At 38.6% G+C, this 16,902-nt stretch overlaps 1 protein-coding gene across 1 annotated transcript in view; it reads right to left on the reverse strand.

Moving 5' to 3' along the window:
• pappa2 (pappalysin 2) overlaps nt 1-16,902 on the reverse strand; it is an 83,462-nt gene that overhangs the window by 13,739 nt on the left and 52,821 nt on the right. The window contains exons 21-25 of the mRNA XM_040142992.1: nt 13,028-13,241; nt 10,228-10,396; nt 9,531-9,663; nt 8,407-8,528; nt 1,836-1,907 (exon numbers count right to left, since the gene is read on the reverse strand). Coding sequence (XP_039998926.1) covers nt 1,836-1,907; nt 8,407-8,528; nt 9,531-9,663; nt 10,228-10,396; nt 13,028-13,241 — 710 coding nt within the window. The remainder of the gene's footprint in view (nt 1-1,835; nt 1,908-8,406; nt 8,529-9,530; nt 9,664-10,227; nt 10,397-13,027; nt 13,242-16,902) is intronic.

Consider the following 16,902-nt stretch of genomic DNA (forward strand, 5'->3'; position numbering starts at 1 on the left):
ATGACAACAGGAATACAACATGTTTTGCTTCATGTTTAATATAGTTGGAAAAGTCTGGCTAGGGCAGTAAATTTAAAGCAGTTATGCCCAGAAATGGTGTAATTGTTTTAAGGATTAAGTATTCCCTATCTCATTGTTAATACAATATCTTTGATAACACTGGGACAAAAGCCAAACTGAGATCCTCCTGACCTCAAGGCTTTGAAAGGACATACTAGACATGTTATGTACGAACATATGATACTTGAAATGAAAAAGAAGACACCACTTGGTTTAGCAACAGGTATAGTATCCGTTGCAGTACATGATACAGACTGTATGTGCTGTAATCTTAAATGGATACACAAGGACAACAGTATATCATTGAAGTTGTCAAATGTGTGGTCTGAAAAGGTACATGGAGCCAAAACCCCTTTGCTGATTGGAGTTTTTCACTTCTTTGATCCTGTTTTTTTTCTCTCTTCTCACTGCACTAAAACAGAGAGGGGCTTTGGGATATTTTTTGACCTGTGGCAGGTCAGGGCTTGGACACTGACCGGGCACGGTAAAGGGGGATGTTTCTTGCCCCACCAGTGGCTAATGAGTCGCAAAAAACGAATCACGTGTATTTTCTGGTGTGACATGCCGGGGGTGGAATTGGAATCAGATTGGAGATGAGCAAGAGAAAAATAAACACTCTTAAAGGGCAAGCACATCTACAGTACAAAGAAAAATGAATTGACAGTAAAAATGAAAATGAATGACTACAACAATGTACCCACGGCATAAGTTACCCTATACAGAACGGGGATAAAATATGTACTTTGTGTTTCAGATTAGAAGGGAAACACAATAGTCGTCATCAGAAAATGCTACAATCTTTCTGTCTAAAAATTAACAGCTGTGTGTCCAAAACATCTTTACTAAGACTGTTGACTATAAATGATGAAAGAGAGTACCTGTTTACCCATCTTCAAGATTTTTTCCAGCATGCAACAGTGACATCAATTCAGTCTTTCTGAGTCTTATTGAACAGTTTTGTCTCATTCTCTCTTAGCCTGAGTAAAAATGTTTTGGACATACAGCTGTTAATTTTTAGTCTGTCAGAATCTAGCATTTTCTGATGCCATATCCCATTGTGCTCTGTGCCACCCCACTGGATAATTTTAAGGAAAAATACAACTTTATATTTGTCTAAATGATCAGATACTGTAACCTTATCTGTGTTTCCATGCTAATCTGCAAAACTAAGCATAATATTTTATTCGTAAAGGATATATTGTATCCCCATTCTTTGTAAAGTAACTTATGAGTGGAGGTACATGCTAGTAGTTATTAATTTTCAGTTTTAAATCGCTGTATGCTGGTTTTTGGATCATGTACTGTAGGTGTGCTGGCCCTTTAAGAGTGTTTTCTTTTTTTTTTTTTTCTCTCTTGCTCATCTCCACTCATGCTGCCAGACCAGAAAATACATGTGGTTCACTTTCTGTGTCTCATATGCCCCTGGTAGGGCAGAAAATACACCCTCCACTATGCCCAGTCAGTGCCCAAGCACTTTTTTGCCACAGCTCAGAAAGTATTCCCAAGCCCTCCGACTAAAACATCAGATCTATGACATATAGATCTTAACTCAGGCACTCCCAGCTGCAGTAAAGAATTTTAAAGTCCTTTGCCAGATACAGTATTACAGTACATTTAACAGTTCTAAAGACATGGGCCAAACTGATATCTGGGTGTAAGAGTATGCCGTGTTGGCCTTCACAATATGCTTCATGGATAAATGGGCAGAAAGCAGATTGGAGGAAAAGATACTTCTGTGTTTGATGCAGGACTGCTTGGCTGTTTCTGACTCTTACCTCACATGACTGGATGCAATGGATGTGTTGAGGGTCAGGGTACCACTTCATCATCCCTGTACAGACTATGCTCTGGAAAACAAAGCACGTAAGAAGAACGGTTGAGCAATGCAGTTACAGGAAAGGGATAACCACTCTTTGCCATAGAAAAGAATATTCAAATAGGACTAATTGGGGTGAACCATCGATATAAAGTGAGCATCCTTTAAATAGCCATAGATCAGGATTATGGATGGATGGAGAATTACGCCAACGTCTTCAAGAACTACACCTGTGAATTTTTCCGATTTAAGACTCAAATATCAAATCACCAAATCATCCATTTTGCTCTCTGTTCAAATAGTGTTGCTCTCTTATGAGGGCTTATTAACAGAAGATAGAAGACATATTTTCTCTGTTATTGTGATACATGAATTGGCAGCTAAACAGATTTTTGATATCATTTTTAAGATGAACATAATTTGAGTCATCCAGTTTCTGAAAGATCCTTTCGTAATCAGTAATGGGCCTTATGATGAGATTGTTTTGCCATTTGCTGTTTCCAAGGTCAAAAAAGAACTTTCAATCTCAATTTTTAAGATAACAAAAGCTCCAGAACAGCTACTAATGGACCTTGTGGGGAGATTGTTTTACTAAGTTCTATTCCGTGTTTATTTCAGAATCAGTGAAATGAGTGAGTGTGGCTCAAATTTAAGGAGGCTACGTTTGCGAGCATGAATGGTTTCAACAAATTTTGTTGAAATACATCTATTGAATTATTAAAGAATTTGTGTAAAACGTTTTGGCCAGAAGGTGATCTGCCCATTATTTCTGTGAAAATATAAACTGTAAGCACTAGAAAAAAAGTAAGACATATCAACAAAAACATGAATTCTTAGGGAACCCTGTATAGGCACGGCAAGGTTCGTGGAATTCTGAAAATTGTGACAAAATATATTCATCAAGAAACTTTTTACCCAGGACGAAGACAAGACACTAAATTGCTTGCAGAAAGGGGTTTAGCTTCACTGAAAAGTCTGTAGCCCAGCCAGCTAAATTGGCTAACCCATTAAATGAGCTATACATGCTAAAGCATGCACAACTTAATTGCCATACACATTTGATAGTGAGGTCTTGTCGATTTTGAATGGGTCCATGCCAGCTAAATATAGTCTATTAGCGGCATCTACTGGTTATTAAAATATACAGCATATTATGTAGAAGACTGGTTTTGAGCTTGAATAAAGTCTAGTTGGCAGTAGCCATCTTCTGTTGTATGCAAAGAGGTTCCAAATATTTTCTTTACATCATTTAAATGGTTGTGTACAACCTAGTATAAACAGAATAAAATCAACACCTTTATAATCCTGACAAAACTGAGGATCATGAGAGTGGGATTTATTGTAGGGCTGTTGTACATGGTTCTTATCAGTGGTGTAGGGTTTTTTTTTTCTGCATACTCAGGGTTTGTGTTATGAAATATAAGTTAAGATTGTGCCAGTGATTGACTCATATTGCAAGAGTTACATTGCATTGGATTTTCTAATGTTGTTGCATCTTCATAGACTTCATTGTATAATCACTCATATTTGGATGTATTGCTTAAACATATAACATCACACCATGTAAAGTTTTTTCGTCAACTAGACAAAAAAGTTTATGGGTTTTTTTTGTTGTTTTTTAACTAAGATGCGACTAAAATATCCATACTTTTAGTTGATTTAACATTGACTAAAAATAAAAAGGACGAGGTTGACTTAATATGACTAAAATTTACATGGACTTTTGATCTCAGGACTAAGATTAAAACTAAATCTAAAAATGGCTACAAACAAAATTAACACTATGTATACGAGTTATATAAACTGTGCCCCCTGTATTACACAGTTTATTATCTTAATGATAAAAAAAAAAATAAATGTTCTTAATAGAGCAGTGATTACAGTTACAGGCACCTTTTTTGCCAACAATCCACTAGCATTTGGCCTGTCTTACAATGAACTGTTATACAAAAATGAATAAGAGTACATCTTGTACTTATTCTGTGCAGATTTCCTGATTGTTTCAAGGACACATACACTGCAGTATGACAATTTCAAGCTTTTGCTGCCTTTCTGCTGTTTTTTTATGCACAAAAACCTTGCTATGGATGAGTTTTATACCACTTAAGTGGATGCAAAACTCACAATTTTGTAAAATTTGGGTGAGGCTGGTCATTCATTTGACCTCGGGAATTTACAAGGTGGCTAGCAGATAGATGATTGACTAACAAAAACGGACAGAGAAAGAAGATCCTCCCCTGTGATTTCCTGTGCAGCCTGACCCAGCAAGGGAGACCTGATTCTGAAGTACTTGAGATAACACAATGCCTCGAAATCACAAGGCACCGTCAGAGATATGGCGCAAGTAACCGGACCTCCATCCAACTATTTGACCTTGGCAGGGGTGGATTAACTGGCTGGCTGGCTAAATGACCACCCAAAAGTAAGGTGAAACTGGAGCAGTGTGGGTGACAGCATTAACGTAGAAGCAAATCCTGAGATATGATATTGGCAAACGTAACCTACCTTCAAAGCATAACAACAGCGCTCTGACTCAAGCCCAAAAGCTGGCATTCCTACAAGTTTGTTCATGGTGACCTGTGTACACTGTTTGTGAAAGATATGTGTGTTTCCTAAAAGTCTTGACGTCAACTGGAACCTTTACTCTTGCTATCTGCCTGTGATTTCCAGTAATGCAAAAACACTTGAATGATAACGAACACACTCACATACACACAAGGTGGATTTTGCTGTGTGATAGTGTGTGGTTAGCTGTTGCAGCTGGGAATTCAATAAGTTTTCCTAGAAAACTCTAAAAGATTCTGTCTTGCCAGTGGTTCAGTCAAATATCTGATATGAAACACATTTGCACATATCATGATGGATTCAAAAATCTCTGCTGCACTTTGACTGAGGGATTCATTTTTAGGCACTCTCAGCTACGCACTTTTGAAGCCACTTAAGGTCATTTCTATTAAAAAACAAATTGCCAGTTATGTGTTACTATTACTAGTTTCTGGTCTCATATTCAGTTTTTAATACTACTTTAACTCCAAAGGCTTCCACAACAGTTTGCTGTAGTTTGTACAGACAATATGGCAGATCACTTCAGTGGATATTAGAAAATGACACCTGAATCCCGGTCTTTCTTATAAATAGCTGGAAATTTTCTCACCACATTGACTGAATTTTACAGTACATTTGTTGAAGACTCATAATTTAAATGACTCCCTAAAAAAAGATTTTTTTCCCCCAACTTTAGTTCCTTTTGAATTTTGAAGGTGGTAATAATTCATCTCCAGTATAAAAAGAAGTATTGGGGGCATATTGTATGTATCGGGCTTCCTTGTGCCGCAGAAGTGTAGTTCATTTCAATATAAGCTTAATTAAGAGTCAAAACTCATCATCTCCCGCCATCTATCCAATCACACACATTTAGATCTAAACCAAAGACACGTCTCCCGGGGTAACATGGAGGGACAGATGTGAGGCGTGAGCTGCAATTTGCATCAGAAATTGTACTCCTGCTCTGAGTAGTGACTCAGTCAAATCCGAAAACACAGACATGATACACATATTTTTTAGATTCAGTGTGACTTCCTGAAGATATCATTATTTCCAATCTCCATCACCAATAATTGTCCAGAAATCTGCTTAGAAATAATTTAAAAAATGCTCCTTATAACCACAAAACATGCCTGAGTATCATTCTGTTTTTAAGTTTTCTTAAAACTTTTCTTAAGTTTTACATCCATGCATGTATTGCAAACTTGATCCAGCTATTTCAGCATACTTTTAATGGTGCCTATCTGCCAAAATGTAAACAAATATAGGCTGCTAAAAATGTGGCTCTGGTTGTAACCCACAGCTAAATAACTGACTGCATGTCAAGATTATGCTCCCTGTTTGCAACCCTAAAGCCCTAAAGTTATGGGAACTGTAGTTCCATGATTTTAAGCATGATTATCTCAAAATCAAAGTAAAACAAAGAACAGTACTGGGAGTGAAAAAAATTTCAATTTATATGAACTTTTTTGATATTGGGAACAAAAAAGCAATATTAATATTTTTTGACATTATTAAGGCTCAGAATGTCCCATCAATACGGTTCCTGTATTCCTTAAACAGTGACACTTCTGTATTTGCATCAGACCTTTTGTAGACATTTTCATAGGCGTAGCACTTTGTGCTTATTTTATAAATATCCATTAAATGATTCACAATCAAACAAAGAAAGCCTTTGTTCAGGGATTTAAAGTGGCACTAATGCTAATAAAGACATAAGGTCGGTGATATAAATAGTAATTCTAAATCTAACAAGGCTCTAACAAAGTGAAGAGATGTGAGTTCTGTTGCAAATATGTAAGCAGCAAATCCCCTTTGTTTTTTTGTATGTCGACTGTCCCACAAATGAGCCGTCTTTGTCTTAAACTGTGAATGAACTTCACTTTGTGCATATGAGTAAAGGTGAGTCAGTGTGGAGCAGTAGCTCAGTTTACTCCATGCTGTTGTTCAGACCACCAGATGTTTGGATGTATTATTCATTCCGAAGGGTGTTTTTGTGTAAAAATCTCAGCGCTGTTTGTCAACGGATCGGCTTTCACTGCGCCCTGAACTGGTCGCATGGCAGCAAGCGAGCAAAACAATAACTGTTTTATAAAACCTGCCAAGAGTTTCCAAATGGTAGCAGAACCACAATCCCTTGCTCAGTTGTGGTTATTTAAACAAGTCAATCGCTTTTCACCATATCATGCTTCATCATGCAACATGAAACTGGTTAGAAACAGGTGTAACCGGTTGTGCAAGCTGATATGTACACCCCTACTTTAAGCTGTGTATTTTATTGAACTGAATCAAATAGGCATTCATTAGAAGCATATACAGTAACTATCTTTATATATTTAATAAAAGTTTGTGAATAAAATAAGTACTGTCAGATACTGTGAATTTTAATATGTCCACTATCAGCACAATGGTCAAGCCAAAAAAGCTAAGTGACAGGGATCTGATGTTTCTTCAAAAATGTTGTACTGGGAAAATCCTCTGAAACAGCATGAAGAACATGATGGGATGGGAACTTTAAAGGAGTTGAAATTTACAGGAGCACTCCAATGATTTTATATCTCAAAGTCAATTCATTAGTCACAGGGAGTACTGGTCAGCTTGTAAAAACAGTTCTATAATGTTTAAGTCTGAGAAAACCACTCAACTGATATCCTGAGTAATCTGAAGTTGCACTTGGTCACAACAGATTTTTAACAGAAACTGGAGATTGAAATATGTTGGCATTTGCCAGGCAAGGAGGGTCTAGTGAAACACATTTCCAGTTTGCATTATGGGAAGGATCCTATGGAGAGAAACTGGACTCAAAATGGACGCAAATGTGTATTACATGATCTACAAATGAAAAATAAGATTTACGAATGTGTGCAACTATTTGCGCGTAATTTTGGGTACTAACAAATGTGTGTTCCAATCCATGAATTGGCATTGATTTAGCTGCTTTTCACACCCCTTTAGCGACTTTAAAACAAACAAAAAACACCTAGGACAAACAGCTACTTTAGAAAAGGGTCGCCAATATTTGCCCCACAAGCATGAGGTTGGGCTTTCCCTCCACAGGCACACCTATCTCTGGTCCTCTGTCAATTGTCCACACGGCAGCTGACACAGACGTGAATGAGCTTGAACTTTCTCTCTGACTGATCATTTTAAATGTAAATATAGCAGGAATCACAGCACAGCTGTTGTCTTTAACTTATGTGTATGGTCATATAGTCAGACAACGTTCCAGTTATAAAATCAGGATTTTAGCAGTGTAGAGCAGCAGCTTGGAAATGGCTTGGAAGTGACTGCTGGTTAAAACGTTGTCTTAATTGGCCGCGTATCAGTCACTATTTCATACTTGTTCTGTTGTCTGACAACAGAAACAGAAAAACATGTAAATGAGATCAGCTTTATTGGGAATTTTGGCTGTATTAAATTACTGTACATGTGAGCACATACAATAAGACAAAGTCGAACAGATAAAGAGTGGTCAAGCCATATACTAGGTTTTGACTTAGTTTTGTTCATCTGTAGATCGTGTAATACACATTTGTGACCATTTTGAGCCTAATTTCTCTCCATAGGATCCAGTGTTCTTGGAGCCACACTAGGGATTAAAGGTCATGATATCTCGGCCTCTGCAGCCTCAAATTTGACAATTCATTTTTTTTAACCCATCTCTCTCAGTTCTCCCAACTTCATGCAGGCACAATTAAATGAAAAAGGGTCAGTCGAGTTGTTATGTACATTAAACATCAATAGGATCCTTAAAAGCAGGGTGGGCCCAGTTTCATACTGGCTTTTACTGACTGACAACATTTTAATTGGTGTTGTAAAAGGCAAAAACTGTCATGGTATGTCAGCAAACAAGCAGTTAGCAGAAAAAGTCAGCGTGTAGAGGACCAGTAGACTTATTACAGTATTTGTCTCCTGTCCATGAGGTGACCTTAAGTGAACTCAACTGGAGAAAAACCAAAGTGAAGTAACCTGACTCCCCTCCTCACCTGGATTTTTGTGGGCAGCATCCAGTGCTTTAAAGAGTCAGCTGTAGTGCCATGGGGCAGAACCACAGGGTCACGCAGATCCACATCCAGAGCCACAATGCATGTTGGATGGCAAATAGCACCTGCAAGGAAAAGGAAGAAAAAAATACTGTACAAATCAAATGACACTTATCTCTATCTGATTAGCATCTGTTACATTTATTCATGTACAAATATTCAGGAAAAAAAAGACCGCATACAGTAACTTATGACCACACCGTCTTTCATCTATGGTCCGCATTCTTGGCAACCATCACTATGAGAGGACTTCTACTATATCAACATTAGCTTGACAAACTCTTTATATCTGTTAAAAAAAACAAACTTTTTTTTTTCTAATAGCCAGTGTGTGATGTTGTTATTCGCTATTCCATTTTACACTGCCAAGCTACAATACCATTTAATGTTTAACACATTAAATGCATAAATGCAAAGTGCTTAAGCGTGCACTGTAGTGATTTAATTTACCACCCGGCACTCATATACAGAAAATGGTTCAAAACCTCCTGTAGTACTATTATAAGTTAGCAGAGATGATATTTCCTATATATTTGCATTGGGTCAGTACAGTTAGATGCATATAAAATGTCTCTGTATTTATACAGTACAGCACACTCAGAGTGTGAGATGTTTTCATTTGCATCTGGTTCTAGATCTGCATCTAAATACACATTATAGGCAATCATATGTGTATCAGAGGAAATAGCGCTATGGTGTAATTGGCCAGTTACACTTGATTATCACCATTGATTTTTCAGTATCTGTACCCCAAATTTTTCCTATCCTCCTTAATGTACAGTCCTACAGTTGAATCACAGCCAAATGCTTTACAAGTGTTTTACATAGTGTGAGCTTGTCAATGACTCAAATATAAATCAAGCACTGCCAATAGAAATGGGGAAAGGGTGTGAGAGGAAGACAAAAAGATGCTCTACTACCATGAATGTTTTTTTTCTGTTCAGTCAAGTAGTGTGTAACAAGACAAGCCAAAAACCAGCAAGCTACTGTGTATGACTTGATTTTGTTTTATTTTGTTTACTTTTTGATGGGTTAAACTCTCATCCCTGAAAGAAGGTAATGCTCACCAACATCCATCCCCTGGTCACAGTCGTACTCTACAGAGTTGAGATCAGAAGGAGGAGAGCACGATCCCTGGAGGCTGGAGCACATGGTGAACTCTGCTGTCCATTCACCATCCTTAGTGCAGCGAATCTCACTCTGGAAAAAAACACAGATCCTAAAATTCATTTTGGTCATTAAAGAACTATGTGTGCTCTACACTTTTGCTGCACTGTCTCTCCACAACTCAAGAGAAAATGTTTAGAAAATCATTTGTTCAGTCACTTTTGATGAAACTATACTTTGGCTCTTATTGTTTTACATTGTTGAGCAGTTAGGTGGAGAAATATAAAGCTCCCCACACAGATAAGCAGAAAATGACATGACAGACATTGACAGAAATTGTAATTATAAATTGACAATGTCAATCATGAAATGAATAAAGGAATGAATGGATAACTTTCTACGGTTTTATGACAACCTTCATATGTAGAACAAAGGAATTCAAAGTGTCGTTCTCCAGGTTATTCATAAAAAAATATTATTTTGTAGAAGTGGTTTGACCATGTTGTCTAAACTTTGGAAACTTGGTGGAAGTGCACATTTTTTTATTCTTTTAAAATTTCAGCCATTGTAGAAGTTCCCTCACACTTCCATGCATGGATGCTTAGAATACAGTAAATTCTCTTGACCTGGAGAATAGACAGCTGCTGAAAATCTTACATTTTCTGTTGCATCCGAGCACTGTAGGGTGCAGAGGGTGTCATAGAACAGGCCGTTGGTGCAGGTGTACATGCCCTGGAATACATCGTTTAGAGCTGGACAGGATATTGGCTCACAGCCGGTTTCCTCCCATTGCCCCTCTTCCAGGCACTCCAACTTGAAATACTTCCTAGAGACAGCAGGAGCAAATGAATACATCTCTAAGTGATGTTAATTATAGGCAATACAACGTTTTTTAGAGTGTAAAGTATATTTGAGGAGTAAATGGCCAGTGTGGGGGCAGTACTAATATCGCTTTTCTTTCTATAGGTGCCAGCCTACACCAATCAGCCACAACATTACAACCACCTGCCTAATATTGTGTAGGTCCCCCTCATTCCGCCAAAACTGCTCTGACCCATCGAGACATGGACTTCACAAGACCTATGGAGGTTTCCTGCGGTATCAGGCACCAAGACGTTAGCATCAGATCGTTTAAGTCCTGTAGGTTGAAAGGTTGGGCTTCCATGGATTACACTTGTTTCTCCAGCACACCCCACAAATACTCAATTGGATTGAGATCTTGGGCATTTTGAGGCCACGTCAACACTTGAACTCTTTGTTGTGTTCCTCAAACCATTCCTGAACAATTTTTGCAGTGTAGCAGGGCGCATTATCCTTCTGAAAGAGGCCAATGCCATCAGGGAATACCGCTGCTATGAAGGGATGTACTTGATCTGTAACAATGTTTAGGTAGATGCTGTGTGTCAAAGTAACATCCACTGAATGCCAGGACCCAAATTCTCCCAGAAGAACATTGCTCAGTGCATCAGACTGCACACCATAGTGATGATGTAAAAAAAATAAACATGATTCATCAGACCATGTCACCTTCTTCCATTGCTCCATGGTCCAGTTCTGACACTCACATGCCTATTGTAGGCGCTTTCAGCAGTGGACGGGGGTCAGCATGGGCACTCTGACCAGTCTGCAGCTACGCAGCCCCATACTCAGCAAGCTGTGATGCACTGTGTGTCCTGACAGCTTTCTATCATAGCCAGCAGGAACTTTTTTAGTAATTTGTGCTATCTGTGGGATTGGACCACGCTAGCCAGCCTTTGCTCCCCACGCACATCAATGAGCCTTGGGCACACATGACCCCCTTACCAGTTCACCGGTTGTTCTTCCTTGGTGGTAGGTACTAGCCACTGCATACCAGGATCACCCCAGAAGACCGATCGTTTTGGAAATGATCTGACCCAGTTGTCTAGCCATCATATTTTAAAACCAGTAACTGGTTTTAATGTTGTGGCTGATCAGTGTAGCTCTTGTTCAGTTCTTGATTTTTGTTTTCTTGTTGTTTGTTTCATTGGAAACATACATCTGTACCAGAGGATGTTTACAGTTATGATACACCCGAAAAATGGGTTAAGAACACAAAAAAAAAGTTATATTTCAAGTAATACAGAGCACCAAAGTAGGCATTTATTTATAAAAAAATGTTGGGATGAATTGATGTTTATTGAAACAACCTCCCTCGGGGAACCACATACACTACCACTGCTCAACTTCTCTATGTCCCATTTTACTTTTTCTGTTTCAATAACAAAAAATAACAATGAAGGTGTGGTGCATGTAGTATGTAATGCAACAATACTCTATGCGTTATGATAAAAATGCACATGGTACATAGGTCAAAGATAAAAGTAAAATCCTGTTTAAAGCTCTTAATATCGCTGTTGACTTCACTTTTCACTTTCACATGTTGGTCTACTAAAGCATTAATGGTTGAATGGTTGTTCAAATGTTTACACACATGTTTGAGAAAGTGAAAGACATTAAGATACCCTGCTGTAAATGTATCTTTATAAAAAATGGTTTTTCACCAAATTGGATGGAAATGTAATGCAATACACTATAAAATGTACTTTTACTGGCCTTATTAGACATTTGATACACTGCATTCTAATTAGAATATGAGACAATACAGCAAGGAAAATATAGCATTAGAACACACACACACACACACATATATATATATATATATATATATATATATATAGATAGATATATTTATAACTTAACAACTTGATCAATAGTAATACAGGCTGAAATGTGTGAAGACAGATAGCCGACTTCATCTAAGGTAGAATATAAACTACACCAGAGGCTGTGTCTCCTCCTATTAGGAAACCCTCATTAACAACTGAACTGCATTCAGTAATGAGCAGTATACAACTGGCAAAGTAATAAGGGCCCAGTTAGCAGCGGTACATGTTTTACTGGACCCCAATGTCTGTTTGTTCCAAAACAGAATGTTTTAGGAATTTAAAACTTTGTCCTTGGGATCTGGGTGTCCATGTGAAGTTCAACTGTTGCATAAAATATCTGAATCAAAGATCCTATTATTATAAAGCAGTATGTAATGGGAATCTTGTAAAACAAAGGAAAAGATGGAATTTCCTCCATTACGCAGGGCGGCATGCGTGATAAAACAATGCATTTACTTTGGTCTGCTACCTACGCAGACTTACTAGTATTTACAGGCATTCCATAACCCACAATACATGTTTAAAGTGCATTGTTCTTGCAGTTTTTACATCTTTAAAAGACATAAAAAAGAAATAATATGCATTAAAAGAAATCATATGCCTATAATTATGAATCTAATTGATAATTTAAGATGTAAGTCAGAACACAGAGTCCATTGGAAAAAAACTATGTAAATATGAGTGATGCTAGTATGACTGCCTCACCAAACTTTGGCAGCAGTAGTGTTCTTCTCTGTACACTGAGATGCGAACTGTCTCACAACACTTACCTAGGTGTATTCTTTTTGAGGCTCCCTATTACATAAAAGCCTGGGTTGCATTTGTAACGGCACACAGAGCCAACATCATGCCCCAAGGCCAGACAGTCGGCTGTAAGCAGCTTGGCATCAGGTATGTTTGGGACCTCTGGACACTCTATCTTGCAGTAGGCCTCTGGGAAAGACCACAGTCCATCCTCCAAACACACCAACCTGTCACTGTCACCTGAGGAGAGGAGAGGAGAGGGTGAAGGACGGAACGAGCATGATTTTAATACAACAGCGTTTCAAGAGTATATTTAGACCGTGAAAGGATAGTATGACTACCATAACTGTGTAGTGCAGAAAGACACTTAATAGACACTGTTCTCTAACTATTTTATTCTAAACCTGCATAAACCTTACAATCATACTTGTAGTTAATGTGTTTGTTGTTATGTTTTGTAGTGCTTATTTGAATTATATGGTTGTATGACCTCCATAGCTTCTACTTGAATGATGAGGTTGATGATCATCAGAAATTTAAAAAAATGTAAATTCCGGCAAGTTATTTACTGTGAGTTTTCCCAATTTTACCTCAATTTTTGCTAAACAGTGTACAACCATAACCACATGTGGTAATTACAAAATAACGGTACATTAAATTTTTTCATTCATCTCCTGAGATGTTTTTAAGTCAGTTTCTTTAAAGACTCCATTATTAGGCCACTTAAAGGTATAGTAACTGATTCTAATCCAATACACTTTTTTTCAAATTCATTGAATATCTCCTCACCATCTGCTAGCTCTCCGTTCTGTGTGTGTGCTGAAAAAAAATCCGGTGTCTGTACACAGCACTCGTGCTGTATATGGGAAAAAAAACAAAGTGGCTCGGACCGAGTCACACAACACTATTCCAGCCAGTCAGCAACAGGAGGGAAAGAAGAAGAAGAAGAGGGTGGAGGGGGGAAAAGGGGCAGTGGGAGTGAGAGACGGTAAATCTGGCCCATGCTAATGGATAATGCCAATTTAAGGATTAGCAGAGGAAGGAGAAGGAGCAGTCTACCTTTCGCTGCCAGACCATGTGGAGTTTTGAATGGGATTGATTAGGACTGCAGACCAGAGACCGGCGGCGATGTTAAGGAGAGTGCACAGAAGGAACGTTTACGGCGGCAGCGTTACAGCGGCATATACTCCATAACATGGTGCCGCTGTCAAGAAGGAAAGATGGCTGAGAAACAGCCAGAGAGGAGAAGTTTAAAAGAACAATAACTTAAGGCAAGGGCGAATAGCCAGTTAACATTAGCCAGGTTGTTTCTGCTTGACAGCTGGGTGACATTAGTTTTGCTATGTTTCACAGAGCCAATAGGTCAGCATTGTTTTGTCCCGTTTGCTAATGTCTGTGATAGCTAAACCCAACTGGTTAGTTAGCAAGCAGGTACCTGTGTCACATTTGTGTGTCCGGTAACATTAAATTACTTGCCCGGGGACATTCAGCTTACTTTTTAGTTTGCTGAGATATGTTGCTGGTGTGATGTTAGCTATAGCAGCAGGAGAGTTGTGACTATCGCTGTCTGGAGCTGCTGTGCTGGCTCTGGGAAACCGTCTCGTTCTCTCTGCATGTTAACTTCGCAGCAGCAACTGTACCGACAGTTTGCTGTCTCACTGTTTATATCATGGTATCTGTCTGTAAATGTGTGAGGGGCTTTATAGCCACAAAGACCTAAAAACCTGAGTTTACTAGCACAGTGGGATTATTTGGATTGATGCATAATTTGAAATGCTAGGCCAGGTAACATTACCTTTCTTGTTGGCTTAGCTACAAACCTATGGTCCTCTCCTTTGTCACTGTAGTTTTGTAGAAACAACCTAGTTTTTACTCCATTGTGTTTTGGATGCTGTGTGTATTTGCTTGTCATTTGTTTGATGACATTATACATTTTAAGGTTTGTTTTGCTTCAGCTATGAGAAAGAGTATCCATTTCCACGCCATAGGCTATAAAACACTCTGGATTACATCATCGTGTCATTGCCTTGGCAATGTGCCGCCATGAGTTTGTGGGGTGGCACTTCTGAAGGAGCACTGAAGCTCTTAATATAGCTGCTGCAAATGTATCTTTATAAAAAAAAATAGTTTTTCACCATATTGGATGGAAATGTAATGTAATACAATATAAAATGTACTTTTCCTGGCCTTATTAGACATTTGATACACTGCGTTCTAATTACAATATGAGACAATACAGCAAGGAAAATATAGCATTACTACAAATGTAGAACATATAAATGTACACACACACACACACACACACACACACACACAAATATATATATATATATTTAAAAATCTCCCTCTCACCCCCCTCCCATGGGGGGTGGTGGTGTGTCTTCCTCAAGTTCGGGTCCTCTACCAGAGGCCTGGGAGTTTGAGGGTTCTGCACAATATCTTAGCTGTTCCTAGGACTGCGCTCTTCTGGACAGAGACCTCAGATGTTGTACCCAGAATCTGCTGGAGCCATTCTCCCAGTTTGTGGGTCACAGCCCCCAGTGCTCCAATTACCACTGGCACCACAGGTGCCTTTACTCCCCACATCTTTTCTAGCTCCTCTTTCAGCCCTTGGTATTTTTCGATCTTCTCGTGTTCCTTCTTCTTGATGTTGCTGTCGCTTGGGATCGCTACGTCTATCACTACTGCCTTCTTCTGTTGTTTGTCGATCAACACGATGTCCGGTTGGTTAGCCATCACCAGTTTGTCAGTCTGGATCTGGAAGTCCCACAGGATCATGGCTCGGTCATTCTCAACCACCTTAGGAGGTGTCTTCCATTGTGATCTTGGGACCTCCAACCCATACTCAGTGCAGATGTTCCTGTACACTATGCCTGCATCTTACACCCTGCTACTATGTGCCGAACTGTCTCACGAGCATCTTTGCACAACCTGCACCTGCACCAAGTAACCCTGATGAGAGGGGCTACATGCAGAGGTTGTGGTATATATATATATATACATATATATGTGTGTGTGTATGTGTGTGTGTGTGTGTGTGTGGGTTCTGCTATTTGTTTTGTATTTATTCTGCTGTTGAGCTCAAATTTTGACAGTGTTTCTCCAGAATCACTTACTCCTCCTTTAACTGAGAGTGAGTGGACTAGAACCTCTAGCAGGATGCCGGTGTGTAAAGGTCCTGTTTTTCTTATATGACAAAACCCTTGAAATGTTTATCAGGGACAACTTAACACATAGTGTAACAACAGCAGAAGTAGAGAATAGTCATAAACTCAGCAAAATGACACAGTATTGTCAGATACATAGCAATATCTACTAGCAAACAGTAGCTAACATTACCCTCTTAGATACTGGTCATACCAGACCAAGTATGTTTTTATGAATTGAACTTTTCATTTGAGAAAGGGAGATTGCATAACTTCTTTTTACATGGGTGTGCTTTAAAACATACATTAATAGGAGTAATATATTTTGCACTTTAAAACTAAAGGACAAAGGAGTACATGCGAGAAGTACAAGTAGGTCAACATCATGGATTCATTTCTGTCAAACTGAACATTCTGGTTTTGTTTCATGGGTCTGTCTTTTACAGTTACGAGGAGACGGAGACTATGGCTTCAATGTTGCCCAGAGCTAATATTTTCTATGTGTATATGGCCCCACATGAAGAATGAGTTTTGGTGTGTGGAGAATCATAACAACCCAAACCTTTTGCAATCTTTATTGAGTCTATAAAATGTAATGACTCTTTAACACGGCATTACATTTTTATAAGCAATTTAAACATTTTGCTTGTGCTGTCTTTATCAAAATCCATTTCAGCTGTACTGGTGTGCACTGAACATATTCTTAAGAACTTTCACTGCTAAGTGATACATGATGGCTTTCAAACATATTTCAC

This window comes from Xiphias gladius, chromosome 14 (genome assembly GCF_016859285.1).
Source record: "Xiphias gladius isolate SHS-SW01 ecotype Sanya breed wild chromosome 14, ASM1685928v1, whole genome shotgun sequence".
Classification (NCBI taxonomy): Eukaryota; Metazoa; Chordata; class Actinopteri; order Istiophoriformes; family Xiphiidae; genus Xiphias; species Xiphias gladius.